The sequence below is a fragment of the Drosophila subpulchrella genome, unplaced genomic scaffold (genome assembly GCF_014743375.2).
Source record: "Drosophila subpulchrella strain 33 F10 #4 breed RU33 unplaced genomic scaffold, RU_Dsub_v1.1 Primary Assembly Seq380, whole genome shotgun sequence".
NCBI lineage: Eukaryota > Metazoa > Arthropoda > Insecta > Diptera > Drosophilidae > Drosophila > Drosophila subpulchrella.
Window position 1 is genome coordinate 253,281 of NW_023665602.1, and position 17,609 is coordinate 270,889.

General features: G+C 46.5%; 1 protein-coding gene across 1 annotated transcript; it reads right to left on the reverse strand.

Moving 5' to 3' along the window:
- Nucleotides 1-255: 255 nt before the first annotated feature.
- Nucleotides 256-16,845, reverse strand: LOC119561879. The gene is made up of 2 exons (XM_037875354.1): nucleotides 16,659-16,845; nucleotides 256-1,168 (listed from the first exon to the last, which is right to left on the reverse strand). Exon 2 carries the CDS (start codon nucleotides 1,162-1,164, stop codon nucleotides 331-333), a length of 834 nt encoding a protein of 277 aa, XP_037731282.1. The 5' UTR covers nucleotides 1,165-1,168; nucleotides 16,659-16,845; the 3' UTR covers nucleotides 256-330.
- Between the last annotated feature and the right edge of the window lie 764 nt (nucleotides 16,846-17,609).

Here is a 17,609-nt window from a genome sequence, read left to right on the forward strand (position 1 = left end):
GGGTCACTCGGTGTCGCTGGTGACGCTTTAGTGCTGCGGCGTTAGGTTGCGCAGGTGGCTGGGCGATGCGGCTGGCTTCGTAGAGGGTGCGGCTGGGCTGTATGGGAGAGAACACTCGAAACGCAAAAATACCCCGGGAAAAGAAATAAATGCACACGCAACTTCGATTATAACAATATGAGTCGGGGGAGCGACCGCGATTTGTTCGTTTTAGGTGACAAATTTTTACTGACTTCAGCCTACGTAAGTAAAGCGCTCCAGAGCGCAATGGAGACTTAATGACTGGGAGACTGCACAAAGAAGGACAGAGACCCTCCAGTCGTCTACGCCTCAAGCTTGCGTACAGGCGCCGGAAAGGATCCACCCGAACACCGTCTTCTGGGCTACTGACTTTCCCTCGTCGACCATGTGGAAGCCCGGCTGGATTACCTTCGGGTAGACTTCCGCGCCAAGGATCAGGGAGATGGTGTCTGGCCGATGGAACCGCTCATCCGCGAGTGGTAACGCCCGGAACTTCTTGACCACGCTCTCACTGAGCGCAGGGATGGGAGTGCGGATCCATACGTTCGGCTCGATCTTGAGGACCACCTCCATCTTGATCGCCTCGTCGACCTTCGCCGTGCAGATGCTTTCCTCTCCCATGTTGGTAGTCGACAAACAAAACGCGGAGGCAAAGTCGATGGAGCTTGTCGGGGTGCACGGGTCGATGAGAGCGGCGGTGTCGAACTTCTTCTCCTCGGTCTCGACGATCACCAAGGCAGTTGAAAGGACGTTGACGCTGTGGCGCTGGAGAAGTGCCGCGATCGATGGAGCTGGTGTCGAGGATGCTGAGCGCGGTGGAGGGGCAAGCGTTTGGCTAGTTGTCGGATCTTGCCTGTTGCTGGGAAGCGGACTTTTTCGGGAAACGTGTTCGTGCATGTGGAGCAGCGAATGATGGTTCCGGTCGTACGTTTTGCACCGGACACCGCTACGGCAGCTCCCAGTGGAGTGCTTATGTGCGAGGCAGTTTGCGCAGTACTTGTTTATCAGGACTGCCCGCAGCTTTAGGAACATCTGACACTTCCGAAGAGGATGGATTCCGCAGCAGACTCGGCATCGGTAGGATTGAATACCTCTCGTTCGTCTGCTATTCAATGCCTGAGCGCTATGTGGACAGGGAGCCATTTTCCTGGTCAGAGTGTGGATAATGAAAAAAGATAAGCAAACAGGGCTGATTAGGGAGTTTTGTAAGGCTCTCCTGGAAGAAGAGCCACCTTTGTTTCTGGTGTCAACGATAAGAGATCAGTTGGATCCTCGGACATGGAAGATAGCGGTCTAGAATTCGGACAAGCTTCGATTTTCGCTAGGAGGGTGGACAGCTCTTCAAAGGTGTACTTTCGGGTAGCTGTGGACTTAGAAAAAAAGGTATTGAAGCTCTTAACACCAGCTTCCCATAGGCCTCCCATATGGGGTGGCCCCGGAAGAAAAAATTGCCAGGTGAGTTGCTGATGACTATACGCATCGGTCACAGACTCTTTAACGGCTTGCAGGAAGTTTCGGGAAAGCACGGTGAAAGCGTCGACGAAGGTCTTTCCATTGTCGGACTGGACTTGGTGAGGACACCTTTTTCAACATACGAAACGAGCGAAGCGGGAAGAATCTTTTTAGTCGGTAAGTCGGATGTAAGCTCTAGATGGATGGCGTTTGTAGAAAAACAGACGAAATCGAACACATACCCCTTTGTGATGAGACAGGCTCTTCCGGTGTAATTTTTTATATCAAAGGGGCCGGCGTAGTCCATCCCTGTGTACGTGAACAGACGGGAAAAGACACTCGCTCTTTCGGAAAACTTCCCATCATCTGGACTTGCCATCTCTTTTTGTGGATAACGCTGACCTCGCTGGAGTTCATCAATGCCTTCACCAAGCATTTTATTCTCGGAACCCAGTATCTAGACCGGGTGAGACCGGCGCCAGAACAGGGACATTGAGGCTAACTAGAGCAACACCAAAGTGGCCTAAAGACCCACTAAGATAAAGATCTTTATCCCGAAGGATCTCGCCACTGCCGAGCGTTACCACCCGTTAGAGTAAAGGACTCCAAAGAGCAAAAGGAGAAGGAAAAGGAGATTCGCGCACTGCAATAAACTATGGCTAACCCGAAGGAGTCCGACGGCGAATACGAAGAAGCCGATTCGATTGCAAACCCATGCGTATGAGTACGATGGACTTACGCCCGCCGCAAAAATGAATTAGCCGCTCTAGCACTCGAGTTCGGGCTTAGCACCGACGGCACCGTAGCAGAAACACAGAAGGCATTCGCTACACTCGTGAGCACAGCATCGTTTCCAAAGTCGGTGTGGAAACGACTCGCTCAACTACAGGAGCAGTATAGCTCAAGAGGTGCAACTCCGAACCGACTAGGAGACGACAAAGGGTCTATGTCGGGAGCCAAGATGACCCAAGTTAGCCAGAGTCAGGTCCCGCATTTCGCCGGCTTCACCTCTTCCGGAAGACTGACAGGCCATCGAGGAGTCCATCCCGACACGTCACGAGATTTCATCGTCCCATCCCTCGGAAACCACAGCGGGTCGAAACCGCCCGAGTCAGAAGCTCCATTCACCATCACTCTGCCCCGACATTTGCTAGCCGAGCGAATGCACGTCAGACCCTCTGACCTTGATCGCCGAACTGGAGGAGAAAATAGCAACATATGGAATTAACCAGGAGGAGGTACCCCGCGCTATGTCAGAGATTTTTGAAGGTAGAGCAGCACGATGGTTCCGCACGAGCCACTTACAGACAGCTACGTGGGCGGAGTTTCGGGCCGAGTTCTTAGGTTTCTTCTTGCGTTACTTCGAGCGACTAGAGAACGCGATCTGAACCCATATCCAGGGAGTGGACGAGATATTTAAGGAACACTTGGTCGAGTTAAGGACCAAGATGCAGCAAGCCGGATACCAAAAGGAGGAAGAACTTTATCGGATCTATGAAAATATGGCACCAGAATATCGTCTGTATATAAGACGCCACGAGTTCGAGACGCTGGAACAATTAACCCGCATGGCGACGGAATACGAAAGGGTGAGACAGCTGACGTCGAGTCGCGCAGGCACCCATAGGATGGGGACTACGGACCGGGACCAACCCTCGTCGGACGCCGAACCCCTTCCGAAGCCCAGAGGTACCCATTCAAGGAGGGAATGCAACTCATCAAATGATCAGACAGCCCCTATCAAACATCGACGTACAGCGAGCTTGTAGCAGGTGCGGAGAAGTTGGCCACTTTAGACGGGGTTGTACTAATGCGCGCCTGAACTTTTGCTGGGATTGTGGTCGTAGGAATATATTGACTGTGGATTGTTGTCGCCGAGATACCCCGGGAAACGAACGACGTCTCCGCCGAGATGCGGGCGCAGCGGAGACGAGCGAAGTCGCAGCCCGACATCAAGGAACCCACCACTAAGGATAAGCAACGGCCTGATCACTGCTACCGTGCGGATCGGAGGTCGATGGGTGGACGCCACGGTGGATACGGGAGCGTCGAGGAGCTTAGCGAGCGAAGGGTACGTTCGTATGGTAGCGAGACCGGAGGAGATGCAAGAGATCATCACTACGATAGCGTTAGCTGACCGTCAAGCCTGGCAGTGAAGAAGCTATGGCGCACTCGCATGGAATTAGCTGGCACGCGAGTGTGGATGCCATTCTTGGTGATGCCAACCATGTTGGATCGCGTGATTTTAGGCATGGACTTCTTGGCGGCGATGGGAACACCGATACAGTGCGGAGAAGCCACCTTAAAGGTAAAATTGAGCCCGTCGGCGGGAGACCGCCGACTGCGGCCAAGTAAAGTCGATCGGATGTCGTCAGAGGATACGAGCCCGGAAGTACTTGAAGGAAGGAGTACGACCGTTCTAGGAAAGCAGGGATCCGACGATAAGGACACTGTGTATACAGAGCAGAGTGGGGTCCCCGCGCACAACCGGATCATGCGTCAGATGACCCCATAAGGAGAACGAAAGAACGACCACGGAGGAGACGAGATCAGGAGGTACGACGCACCGGGAAGAGCCTTGGATGGAGAATCAATGACGGAAGAGGATGACCTAAGACCCGACCAGCGGGAATTCATCACCCATGAGTTGACGCTTTTCAAGGAGCTTCGAGGTATATCACACGTGGCGGAGCATCGGATTATAATGCGAGACTATAATCCCTTGAAACAAAGGTACTACCCAAGGAATCCGGCAATGCAGAGCGTGATCGACGCCCAAGTGGATGATCTACTCCGAGAAGACGCCATCGAACCTTCACGGAGCCCGCATAGCGCACCCATAGTGTTGGTCAAAAAGAAGACGGGTGAATGGTGCATGTGCGTTGATTATAGACAATTGAACGCTCACTCAGTGCCCGACGCGTACCCCGTCCCCAGGATCAACCACATCCTGAAAAAACTACGTCAAGCCTGATACATTTCGACGTTGGACTTAAAGCACGGTTATTGGCAAATACCCATGGCCAAGGATAGCCGTCAATTCACGGCCTTCACCATTCCGGGCAGAGGCCTATACCAGTGGAAGGTCACTTCACTCGGCCAGCGCAACCTTACAGCGCGCCTTGGATAGCGTGATTGGTGCGGACATGGAGCCGTTCGCCCTCGCCTATTTGGACGATATCATCGTTATAGGCGCCACGGAGGAACAACATTTGGCCAATCTGGGCGAAGTCTTCCGTAGGCTGCGGAGGGCGAACCTGAAGGTGAACCCGAAGAAGTGCGCGTTCTTAAGGCAAAGGTTAGTTTACCTAGGCCACGTGATTAGGGCCGAAGGGGTCCAGACCGATCCGGAGAAAGTGACGGACCCCTACCTGTCTCAAGGAGCTCCGACAGTGGCTAGGCATGGCCTCTTGGTATCGCCGGTTCGTCCCTAACTTCGCAACCGTGGTACAGCCAATGACTGCCCTGTTGAAGAAAGGCCGGAAGTGGGCATGGGGTCCCGAGCAACAGAACGCGCTAGAAGAGGTAAAAAGAAGGTTAACCACCGCCCCCGAGTTGGGATGCCCCGACTTCGACAAGACGTTTGTGTTGCAAACGGACGCTAGCGACGTGGGGCTAGGAGCCAGCCGTCGACTCACAGCCACGGAGGGCAATTACACGACAACGGAAAAAGAATGTCTGGCCATCATATGGGCTATCAGAAAAATGCGGTGCTACTTGGAAGGGTATCGGTTCGAGGTGGTTACCGACCACCTAGCCCTCAAATGGTTGAACTCCATCGAAAGTCCCTACGGTCGGGTAGCAAGATGGGCGCTGGAGCTGCAACAGTTCCAGTTTGACGTGCGGTACCGTCGAGGCAAATTGAACGTGGTGGCGGACGCGTTGTCCCGGCAACCCTGTGGAGTCTTGCAACAGATGGCCGAAGTGGACACACGCTGTAAATGGGACCAAGGTATGCTAGTTAAGATAAAAAAATACCTCGAGAAGTTCTCAGACTTCATATAGAGTCTGAGTCCTCCAAGAATGCCACGACGCGCACATCTGGGCGTCCGAAAAACCGTTTTTCGACTATCTCAGAGGTATTTCTGGCTCGGCATGTTTAGGGACGCGAGGCGTTACGCTGCGAGTCGTGCCAGAAGTTCGAAACCGCCCAGACGAAAGCGGCAGGCAAGATTTATTTATTTATTTATATAATGCTAACAAGTAATTATAAACTAAATGCTGACAGAGATCATGAGCTATAGCAGCTATAGGCCTTCAGCTCTTCTGGTTTAGTATAATTTCATTTTGTTTTCTTTTGTCTATTTAAATCTAGCTTATAATCAACATGGTTAGATATTTACAGTGTTTTATTATTATGGTTATTTTTGATTTTATTTTTATTTTATTTGAATTATATTTTATTAATAATTTTGGCTTTGATCAGGAAGTTTGAAATGATGTTGAAGTTGTCGATTGTGGGGTTAGCTATAGCTAGGATGGGATCAAGGTTGTGGAAGGATTGAGAACGTTGTGAGGAGAGGGAGGGGCAAAAACATATTATATGTTGGATATTTGTGCGTGCGTTGTTGCACAATGTGCACAAATTGTTTTTAGCCGTGTCCAGGTAGTGGGCATTGGTTAAGTTTGTGTGTCCTAGTCTGAGTCTGTTTATTATTATTTGTTGCCTCCTGCTCAAGGGAGAGTTTTTATGAAGGGAGTTTGACGTGGATGATTTGGCAATTTGTTGGTACCAGTAAGATGTTGAATTAAGTCTGTTTGTTAGTTTATCTTGTAGTTCTTTTTTTAAGAACTGGGTAATGTCGTTGGCGTTGTTGTTGGCAGTGAGGGTTAATGGAAATTTAGAGGCCAGTTTGGCTGCCTCGTCTGCGTTTTCGTTACCTACGAGTCCTATGTGGCTAGGTACCCATACAAGAGAGATTTTTGGGAAGTGTTTGGTGACTAGGTTTCTGACTGAGGTGGCATAGTGCGAATGGTTGTTTTGGTTGGTGATCGAGGAGATGGAGGAGAGGGAGTCTGAGCATATAACGTGTTTGCCTGGCATCTTTACGCAAATTTTAATGGCTTCCTGAATTGCTATTATCTCACTCGAGAGGACTGAGGAATAGAAAGGCAGAAGTCCCAGTCTGATCGTTGCTGTTTCGGTTGTGATGCTGCAGGTTGTTATGCCTCCAGATTTGGAGCCGTCGGTATAGACGAAGTTATGGTTGGGGTACGAGGATTTGAGGGTGCGAAAGAGTTGGTGGAAAATGTTTGGTGGTGTTGAATTTTTATTGTATTTAGATAGGGTGGTGTTGGTTGCTTTAAAAATGGTATCCATGTTAAATGTTTTGCATTTATTATTTTTGATTGGGAGGTAAGGAATTGATTTGGTTTTGGATAATTGTATTACGCGGTCTATTGTGCTGGAGTATCTATAGTGTCTTTTAGTCGATTTGATAAGCTTTTTTAAGGGTGTCGTTGGATTTCAAAAGGTTTTTGGCTAGTTTTCCAGTTAAGAAGTCTCGCTTGTGTTCTATGGGACATATGTTGGCTTCTAATAGAAGGTTGTTTATTGGGGTGGAACGGAATGCTCCAAGACCTACTCTTATTGCTGAATTAAGGGAAGTTTTAATTTTGTTTAATTGTGATTTGGGTGCGTGTCCATAAATTGGAAGGCAGTAGTCTATCTTGGAAATAATTAGTGATTTTATGACTTGGATGAGAGAGGCGGTGTTGGTGTTGTATTTGTGGGACGAAAGGTGCTTTACTATGCCTAATGGCTTGGACAGATCGGCTTTTAACTTGGATATGTGAGTGGTTTATTTGTATCTTTTGTTGATTGTGAGTCCTAGTATTTTGAGGGTGTCGGTGGTTGGTATAGTGGTGTCTCCTGTTAGTATCTTAGCGTTGCAGTTGTGTTTCCGGCAGATATGAAGTATCTGGCATTTGTCTTTGGAAAGGACTGAGCCTGAGTGCGTGCACCACTCGTCGATTTGGTTAAAGGTGTCTGTTAGGTTCGTTGTGGGGTTTTTTCGTTTGTTGTGCTCTATGATGAGGTGAAAGTCGTCTGCGTCTTGGGATAGAGATGATGTAGGTAAGGGAGTTGTAGGCTATGAGGAATAAAATGACGGAGATTGGAGAGCCTTGCGGAATCCCATTGTTAAGAGGGAAGGTATTGGAGAGATAGGTGTCGGTTTTGACTATTATTTTCCTATTTGTCATGAAGTTTTTGACGTAGTTGATTATACGAACCCCTATTTTCCAAACGTGTAGTTGCTGTATGACTGTGTGTATGCCAATTTTGTCGAAAGCCTTAGTGAAGTCGAGTGAAATAATTGTTAGGTGTTTCTTGAGGGCAATGGATCTGGAGGCTAGGTGGTCTGCATAAAGTAGACTGTCTAGTACAGATTTGCCTCTTTTAAAGCCGAATTGGCTGTTGTGTATGAGTTCGTTATTTTGAACGAACCACCACAACCTCTTTGCTACTATTTTGTCGAGGATTTTGGCTAGGCATGAGTTCAGGGATATGGGTCTGTAAGATTTTATGTCCGTTTGAGGTTTATGTGGTTTCAAGATGGGTAGGACCAGGCTGAGTTTAAATGATTGGGGGATATGTGAAGAGAGTATTTCATTGTAGAGGTTAATGATTCTTTGTTTAAAAGTTGTGGGCAAGTTTTTGATCATGCAGTAAGATATGCGGTCGTGACCTGGAGTTCTACCTTTCAGAGTGTTAAGTGCTGAGGAGAATTCTATAAACGATATGTCCTTTTCGATTTCTATTGCCGTTTTGGTAGGGATGTAGTTTGGGGTAGGATTAAGGAGTTCTTTGTTGAGGCGGAAGGCTGAGGAGAAGTTTTGGTCGCCGGCTTCTTCTGACCAGGTTTGACCAAAAGAGTTAGCGATTTCTTGTGGGTCGATAGTAGGAGTAGGGTTGTTAAGGCAGTGGATGTTTTTTTGGGGGTATAACCCACATAGTCTTTTGATGTTTGCCCATATTTTATTTGGGTTTGAGTATGGGTTAATGTCGGAGGTAAATTGTTGAATACTGTTTTTTTTGGCATCTCTGATGGATCTTTTGAATTTCGCATTGGATACTCAATAATGTTATGTGTGTTAAATTCTCTATTGAGCTTCCTCCATTTTTTTGTTTTGTCTTTTTTGAGGAGAGACAGCTCGCTGTTCCACCAGGGAACGGTGCGGGGTTGGGTAAAGGTGGAGTTTTGGGGTATGGATAGGTGAGCGCTACGAATAAGAATTTTTTTGATAGTAGCGGCTTCTTGGTTAACATTTAGACTATGGAAGCTTTCCGAGCTAAAACTTGTGATTTTTTCCTTAAACAAGTTCCAATCTGCATCTTTTAGTTTAAATGAGGGTTTTGCGGAAAAGGTTGGGACAGTTTGGTTGCGGAATATTGAAATTAATATGGAAAAGTGGTCGCTGCCATGAAGGTCGTCTAACACTTCCCAGGAGATTTCTGGAGCTATACTTGCGGAGGCGAAGGATAGATCAATGTGTGTGTATGTGTTGTGCGTTGAGAAGTGAGTTGGAGATTTGTCGTTTAGTAGTATGTAGTTAGAGCGGTCGATGTAGTTGGCTATAGTCCTTCCCCTTTTGTTGGATTTTGGTGAGCCCCAATAAGGGTGCCAGCTGTTGAAGTCACCCAACACTAGGGTTTGAGCGTTCGGGGAATCAATAACATTTGCCAAGTGGTTTGCGTTGAAGGGTTTGGAAGGGGAGATATAGGCTGAGATAATATTAAATTTGGATTTGGACTGTATGGAAACTCCGACCGCGTCAAAGTCTGAGCTTACGGAGAAAGGTTTGTAATGTGTGTTTCTTGGAGGGCAATAATTTGTGGGTTATAGGACTTAGCAAGTACTTGTAGATCCATATAATTGTTTCTGTAACCGTGTATATTTCATTGTATAATTTTAAGCATTGGCTTTAAGATTTAAAGTTAAAATAAGTTTCAAAGTTAGGTTAGTGTTATTATAACTTATTATCTAATTAGTTTTAATTCGATTATTTAGGTAGTTTGCTTATGAGGTTGGTGTTGGAGATACAATTTTTTTCAGATTTGTCTTTAGCTTTAAGTGGTTTAGTGAGGAGGTTGGACTTGTCTTTTGTTTGGGATCTGAGCTTACTACAGACTCAGGGATGAGTCTTCTATTTTGGTTGCGAATAGTGGAGTCAGTTGTGTCCATGTCTTCTTCCGATGTATAGGCCGATTGTTGTGGGTTTTAATGTTTATTTGAGTGTGCGCGGAGGTCGTCATAGTTGGTGATTTTCCTATTTGACTGTGTTTCAGTGTTAGTTGAGGTTGACGGAGTGTTGTTTGTTGTTTGCATTGATGTTGTAGGTTTAGGTTGTTGTTGGAGGGTTCTAGAGTAAGATGTTGGTTGATGTGTGTGGCGTTGATCATAAATGCTTAGTGCGGTTTTGAAATCGACTTTTTCTATTGTTTTAATGGCTACGATTTCTTTCTGCTTGATGAATGTTGGGCATTGTTTGTCGAGTGGGGAGTGATTGTTTTGAATGTTGGCGTTGTGTTTACAGTTTGAGCAGGACTTTGGATTGGTACAATTTTCGTCGTCTGGGGTGTGGGGTTCCGAACAATTGTTGCATACTTTGGGGCTTTTGCAGTATTTGAGTGGGTGTCCAAATCTTTGGCAGTTTCGGCATTTAAGAGGTCTAGGTATATGAGGACGTACATGGACACGTTCATATCCTATCATTATTGTTGATGGTAGTGTTGTTGTTGCAAATGTTAAGATTGTCAGACCAGATTCCTGTAGGAGGTTGTTCTTAAATTGAAAGATCTTTTCGACTTCAATTACTTTCTGCGAGCTTAGTTCTTTTAGTATGTCTTCTTTTTCTATGTTACGTAGGTCGTTAGAGTATATAACTCCTTTTGAGGTGTTGAGTGTTTTGTGTTCGGATGAGCTGACAAGGAAGTTGTGGAATTGGGTAAGCCTGAGCAGTCTTTGTGCTTGGATAACGCCTTTGGTTTTAACTAATAGCTTTCCGTCTCTGGTTTTTTTTGACCGATTCAACTTCACCACCGCATTGGTAATCAATTACTTTCTTGATAATGAAGGGAGACACATTTTCAAAAGATTGGTTATCTTGGCGAGAAATTATGATATATTTAGGTTCATTTAATGCGTTTTTATCCCATAGTACTGGGTTACTTAGGTCCGGTGGTCGCATTGCTTGTTCACTTGGGCTGCTGCCCGGTGCACTTGCTTTGTAACGGTTCTGTTAGGGTTTTTTGTTTTTGGATTTTTGGTGAAGTATGCTTTGTGCTTTTATTTGTTTTTAGAAAATTTGGATTGATTTGTTGTTGTTATCTGTTGGTTTTGGCGAGGTGATCTCTGTAGCATGTCTGACTTCTATGAAGTTTGGACTGGTACTGGTACGGCAGGCAAGATGTTAACCCGCATAACAAGCGAACCATTTGACGTTTTATGCGCAGACTTTGTCGGCCCGCTACCCCAGTCGGGACGCGGGAACACCATGCTCCTCGTATTTCATGACATCTTTTCCAAATGGGTGGAGTTGATCCCGTTACGGAAAGCTACCGCCGCCCAAGTTCAGAAGGCATTCCGGGAACGGATACTGGGCAGAGTCGTCATTCCTCGGAAGTTCGTCTGCGATAACGGTACTCAATTTACCAGCCGCATCTAGAAAGAGTACTTCCACACGATAGGGGTAGAGATCCAATATACTGCTCCATACTGTCCACAGGAGAACCCTACCGAGAGGACGAATCGGACGGTCAAGACGATGATAGCCCAACTCACCGAGGGAGACCAAAGTTCCTGGGACGAGTTATTAGCAAATGTATCGGACTCTACGGGATATAGTCCCGCCTTCCTGACGCAAGGACGCGAGCCCAGACTATATACTATGTTATACGACGAGGTCACCCCTGGATCAGCGGTGATATCTAAGGACCCCGCAGGAAAAGCGCTCCAACTCAGAGGAATCTTCGATATTGTCAGATCCAACCTCCAACGTGCTTCCCAAGAGCAAGCACGCCATTACAACCTTCGACGCCGTGAGTGGAGACCGAAGCTCGGTGACAAGGTGTGGCTACGCCAACATCCTCTCTCAAAGGCGGCCGAAGGTTTCGCCGCCAAATAGGCCCGCAAATATGACGGTCCCTACACCGTAATGAGGTTCATATCCCCTAACCTGGTTCTGTTGCGACGCTTAGGGGAAAGACGTTCACGCTCTGCCAACATCAGCCAGCTGAAACCCTATTACTCTGAGGACTTTGGGAATGCAGCCGCGCAAGAAGACGACGGGACTGCCCTGGGAGGCGACACGAGAGGTTAGGCAGGGTAGAGGTTACAATGCTAATTTCTAAGTTGAATGGTACTAACACACAATGTTATTATCTAAGTATTCTAAGTCGAGGTTTCACTGCACCGATAGGTAGAGAGCTTGAACAATAAGGGTCTCGTATCTATAAGTGTAGTCTCCGATTTCAGATGGATGAAGTCATCGAGTTGTCGGATGGTTCGGACGGCTCATCATCAGCCCCCGGAAGGAAAGGGGGGGGGGGGGGGTGTGACGATCCTGCCTGACGGCTAGACCGCCACAATATCACTGTGGACGGCAGTACACGTAGTGGCGAGGCGCGCAAGAGAGCGTGCGAAGACAACTACTATATATAGGCGCAGAATTGAAAATCTGCAATTATGGTCCGATCGCAACGAGTGATACACAAATCGAAAGGTATCGCAAAAACTAAGAAGATTGCATACCAACCTTTCGAAATATTGATTTTTTTGGGAGAAAAAGCGGTGAAAGTGTAAAAGTAAAAATTTAGAAAATTGGAGCTGCTAGATACGGTGGGGATAAAAGCCCCCGGCTGTTTAGCTAGTTTTATTCATACTGAGCATACGCGTCGAATGACATCTCATTTGTTCCGATGTTCCGTTCAAAAGTAATTAAAAAAACAAGATTTTCTTCTTCTTCCCAAAATGAAAATGTTTGTCCTTTTGTTTGTGGGTTTGTATGCATGCCATCTTAGTTTTAGGGTTTTGAAAACTCTATGGGTGTATAAAGCATCTTGAAATAGATAACGTTTGTTCTACGACTTTTTGAAAATCCCGCTAGTTTAGCGGGAAATAAAAAAAAAGGCCAGATTTAAAATGCTTATAGTATCTAAACAACTAATGCTACAGAAACGTGCTATATATCTCTGAAAATATAATTTAATTTGCTAAATACTCTTCATACAATAAAATTGTCTGAATAAAATCGAATTAGAGTTAAGATAAAAAGTTTTTTTTTAAAACCACTTTTTGACTATTTGCTCAAAATTGAGTCGAACGACTTCTTTTTAAATTTTAAATCATACAGCCCTGGAGATTCCTCAACTTTTAATGTATAACACTTTTTGCCCTAAAAATTACCGTTTGGAAGATGTTAAGCAATAAAAAGTGCAACTCGTTTAGGCTCCGTATACGTAATATTTCATACTTTATCGAGTAAACAAGAAAAAAACCAATTTGATGAAAAAATTCTTATTAGATTTTTTTAACGGAAAATCTGTTATGGTTTTAGGGTCCTTTACTTGCAAGAAGCTAATCGAAATGATCTATTTGTTCTACCACTTTGGAAAAATTCGATAGTTCGGCGGGAAATGTAAGAAACGACAGATTTCTCTTGGAATCTGAAACTATACAGTGGAGGAGAGAAACAAAGAAACACGCGGAAAAGAAAGCACGGTCGGTAGGAAGCAAGGTTAGTGAATCAGTGTAATCGGCGCAGTGAAACCCAGGAATAATTAAACACGATAAATAAAACTGAGTGAACTTATACGAAAGGAAAGGACAAGTCGTGTTGATATACATATTGGGTTTTGTACCCCCCCCACCCCTTTGTACCCCGAGTGATTCAGGTTACCAACGATCGATGACCCAATTGGAAGCGGGAAATTATTTTCGCCAGATACATATGCATTATCCCGATCTTTTTACTTTCATCCACAAACCTACCTGCGCAGTGAGGCTGAAGACCCCCTTACTCTCCCGCTTATTTCCCCCCTCCCCACCAGGTGGTAGATCCTTCTTGCCCTATTAACCCCCCCACGAGGTGGTATATCCCATCGTGCCCTGTTAACCCCCCCACGAGGTGGTAGATCCCTTCGTGCCCTATTAACTTCCCACGAGGTGGTAGATCCCTTCGTGCCCCATTAACCCCCCCCCCCCCCCCTACGAGGTGGCAGATCCCTTTGTGTCCTATTAGCCCCCACGAGGTGGTAGATCCCTTCGTGTCCTATTAACTCCCACCCTTTGAAATCAAACTTGCTTCCAGCCGGCCAAACACGACAGAATCTGGCTGCGGCCTCGCCCGAAAGTCCAGCCCGTGGAATTTTCCGACACGAAAGGAGTTGGTGTTCTGATGTTACCGTAACCTCATAGGTCCTGGAATACCCACCGCTCAAGATCGTTCAAGATCAACCCTCTCTAGATGAAATCGTTTCACATTTTTGGAAGGTAGAGGATTACAAATGCCACGACAAAAGGCATTTCGACTTTTATTCAAGGAATCACCGCAAGCATTAGGCCAATCGTATGACACCGCCGCCAAACGATTCTTCGTACTTGAACGCAGATTAAACAAAGATCCCTCCTTAAAATAATCCTATGTTTAATTTATGCGTGAATACATTACCACAGGTCACAGCATTGATAAGGGAGAGCCCCATTTCTTTATTTCCCACCACTGTGTGCTACGTCCTCAGAGCTTGACCACAAAATTACGAGTAGTGTTTTATGCCAGCGCGAAAACGTCGTCCAGCGTAGCATTAAACGAAGTACTCATGGTAGGTCCAATAAGACTTAATTACGACACTTCTTTCATTTCGCGTCCATTGTTACGCCTTATCAGGAGAAATCTCAAAGATGTACCCTCATTTTGTAGTCGACGAGCGGGACAGAAAATTTAGCTTATTCTCTGGAGAGAGAACGATACTGACATTCTACAGGTATATTAGCTGAATACGGTGACCTACGGTGTCTCAGCAGCTCCTTTTCTCGCTATTCGTAGTCTGTTTCATATAGCCAATTTGAACGAACTAGAATACCCACTCGATGATCTTTTAACAGTGCACACCGCACTACAAAAGAAGGAGGAAGACTCAAACCTACTAAGGCCGGATTGATGATGACCAAATTCAATAGCAATTCATCCATATTGGGCAATTCATCAGACGGCCAGGTTTCAATGCAGCTGGAGGAATTAAAATCAACGAAAATGCTTGGATTAGCATGGCAACCATCTGACGATGTATTCATTTTCCAATTCAAATTCGAGTTTTCAGAGACTTCTACTAGACGGGTGGTCTTATCTAAAATATCACGGATATTCGACTCGCTTGGACTTATCGCCCCCATCATCATGAATTGCAAAGTGTTTATTCAGGATCTAGTTATCCGGAAACTTTCGTGGTATGAGCCGATTCCCAACGATCTTGGTATCGTATGGGACAACTTGAAAAACGATTTGCATAACTTATCTACAGTGAAACTGCCACGTTTTGTATCATCCTCACACCAATACCAGAGCAAGCTTCACGGGCTTGCGGATTCCTGCGTACGTGGATACGGATGTTGTTTTTCGGTTCGCAGTGTAATCAATGGCGTCGTAACGACCAGCTTACTAGTTGCAAAGTCAAGAGTCGCTCCGATTCAATCCTTGTCGATCCCAAAGCTGGAACTCTGTGCAGCGGTACTGCTTAACAGGACGTACCAAAAGTTCAAGCACAAGCTCAAGCCTTACATCTCAAAGGTATACTTTTGGACCGACGCAAAAACCGTTCTACAGAGGCTTGGAAAGCATTCATCTCAACTGCCAACTTTTGAGTCTCACAGGATCTCTGAGCTGCAGTCATACACACACGACGTCGAATGGCGCTACGTATCAACAAGCCAAAATCCTGCAGACATCGTATACCGAGGATGCTCAGTAAAGGACCTTCAGCACAACATGTAGTTGACTGGGCCCGACTTCCGGAAAGGGTCGGACAGCGAATGGCCATGCAATCCAGTGATTCCACACCTTCAGTCATACGTCGAGGGGCAACTCAAATCTATGATAGTCAAACCTTCGAGTTATTTTGTGTTACTTAGCGTTATAGATGATCTTATCAACCGATTATCATAATACTTTCGTATTTTGCGTACCCTTTCCTTTGTTTATTGAGTATTTGACAGGGTGCCTGCAGCTAGAAATTCAAATGTTCGAGAGGTTCACGATTCAGCGAACGAGCTAAATCAGACTTTTTTGAGAAACGTAGCACAAATTCAGCAAACGGTATTTAGCAAGGAAATCGACTTGTTATTAAACAACCAGCCCTTAAAATCTGGCCCCCAAGGACTCACACCATTTTTAAATAAAATGCACGTAGGCAATGCAATCCTGATCGTGATGAGAGTAGGAGGAAGATTGGACAATTCGAATCTACCATACAACGCTAAACATCTAGTCATCTACATAGGCAACATCGCTTTACCAGATTGTACGCCGAATTCATCCATCGTTCCAATTTATACGCAGGAGCGAAGGTTTTACTTTTGTTACTTCGCGAGAAGGTTTGGGTAGTCAGCGGTAGAGCTCTTATGCGTCAAGTGGTACGGGAATGCACTCACTGCTTCCATTACAAGCCTCCCCTCATGTCACAAATCATGGGAAATCTCCCTCTGGATCGGCTGTACGGCGAGGTCCAATTTCTGGTGTCAGGAGTTAACTTCTGCGGGCCCTTCCTGACCCCGTACAAAATTCAAAGCAAGTCACGCTTCAATCTTTGTTTGCTTTGCGACGAAAGCTACTCACATCGAACTAGTTTCTGAGCTAACAACTAATGCTTTCTTGTCCTGCATTCGAACGTTCATTGCCCGGCGTGGATTGCCGCATCTACTGTGACAATGCAAAAATCTTCGTTGGAGCTGCCAACAAAATGAATGAGATCCAAACTGCGTAACTGGAGCCTGAAGGCATCAACCTCCAGGAGTCGTACAGCGCTTGCAAGGTATTTTTGTTCTGCTAAATTCCTCCCAGAGCCCCTCATTTCGGCGGCCTCTGGGAAGCGGCTTATAAATCAGCTAAAACGCTTCTACTCAAAAACATCGCCCAAGCAAAGTTTACATACGAAGAACTACTGACCGTCCTCACACTCGTGTACATACCTGTTTGGTTTTTCCTCGTTTTCTGCGTTTCCGGAGTGGTTATATTGACGGAAGTAGTTCCAGGCTCCGTGGTTTGGCTACGCGTTCGAATGGTGCTGTTCGCATAATCGTACATACGCGAGGAGCGGCGGAATTGGCGATTTCGTTTTGTGAACAATTGCTGGAATTTTGGTAGATTTATTTTATTTTAACATAATCGGACTTGAGCTAATATGCCTGCTGAGCTTCAGAAAAAATGGGGTAAGTGTGTTTTTGGGGCCCATTTTTTACACCACCAAGAGGATGTCGGAAGAGAAGGATTCGTGGAGCGAGGGCGAAATGCGCCCGGGGAGTGAAATGGCTCGCCCCGACGGGAAGCGCAGTAGAAGTAAGCAGCGGGACAACCCAAAGGCTAAGATGATTGCGCTGGTGAAGGGTCGTGGGCCAATATTGTCGAGGCGGATAAGGATTGGGACGAACCACCATCGTCATCGTCCGCGAAGATGCCTAAAGGGAAGGTTGTTGCACCCGGTGGTGGAAAAAGGCGCTCCAAAGGGCGTACTGGGGCTTCATCTCAGGAAGCATCGCGCCCTAAAGGTCAACAAGAAGTAAAGACCATTGAGACCGCTGCTGACCCCGCCGCTGACCCCGCCGCTGTCTCTGCCGCTGCTGCCGCTGTAAAAGGGACCTTCGTCGCACCAGCCAGCCGTGTTCAATCCTTCTCGGACAGGGAGTGGGGAGGGAACGGTGCCGTCACTGCCGAGATGGGTGATATCCGCTGGAAGATTGGGGGGTTGTTTATGTCAGCGAACGAACGCCCTACCGTAAGCGCAAAGGTCCAGATAGTGGCAAACCGGTACGAGGAGCACGTCGGAACCCTGATGGTCCGCATTGGAGTGTTGGAGGACCGACTAAAGAGGCAGACACCAGTCGACTCGGCCGTCTCATACGCAGCCACCGCTGCTAGAGGCG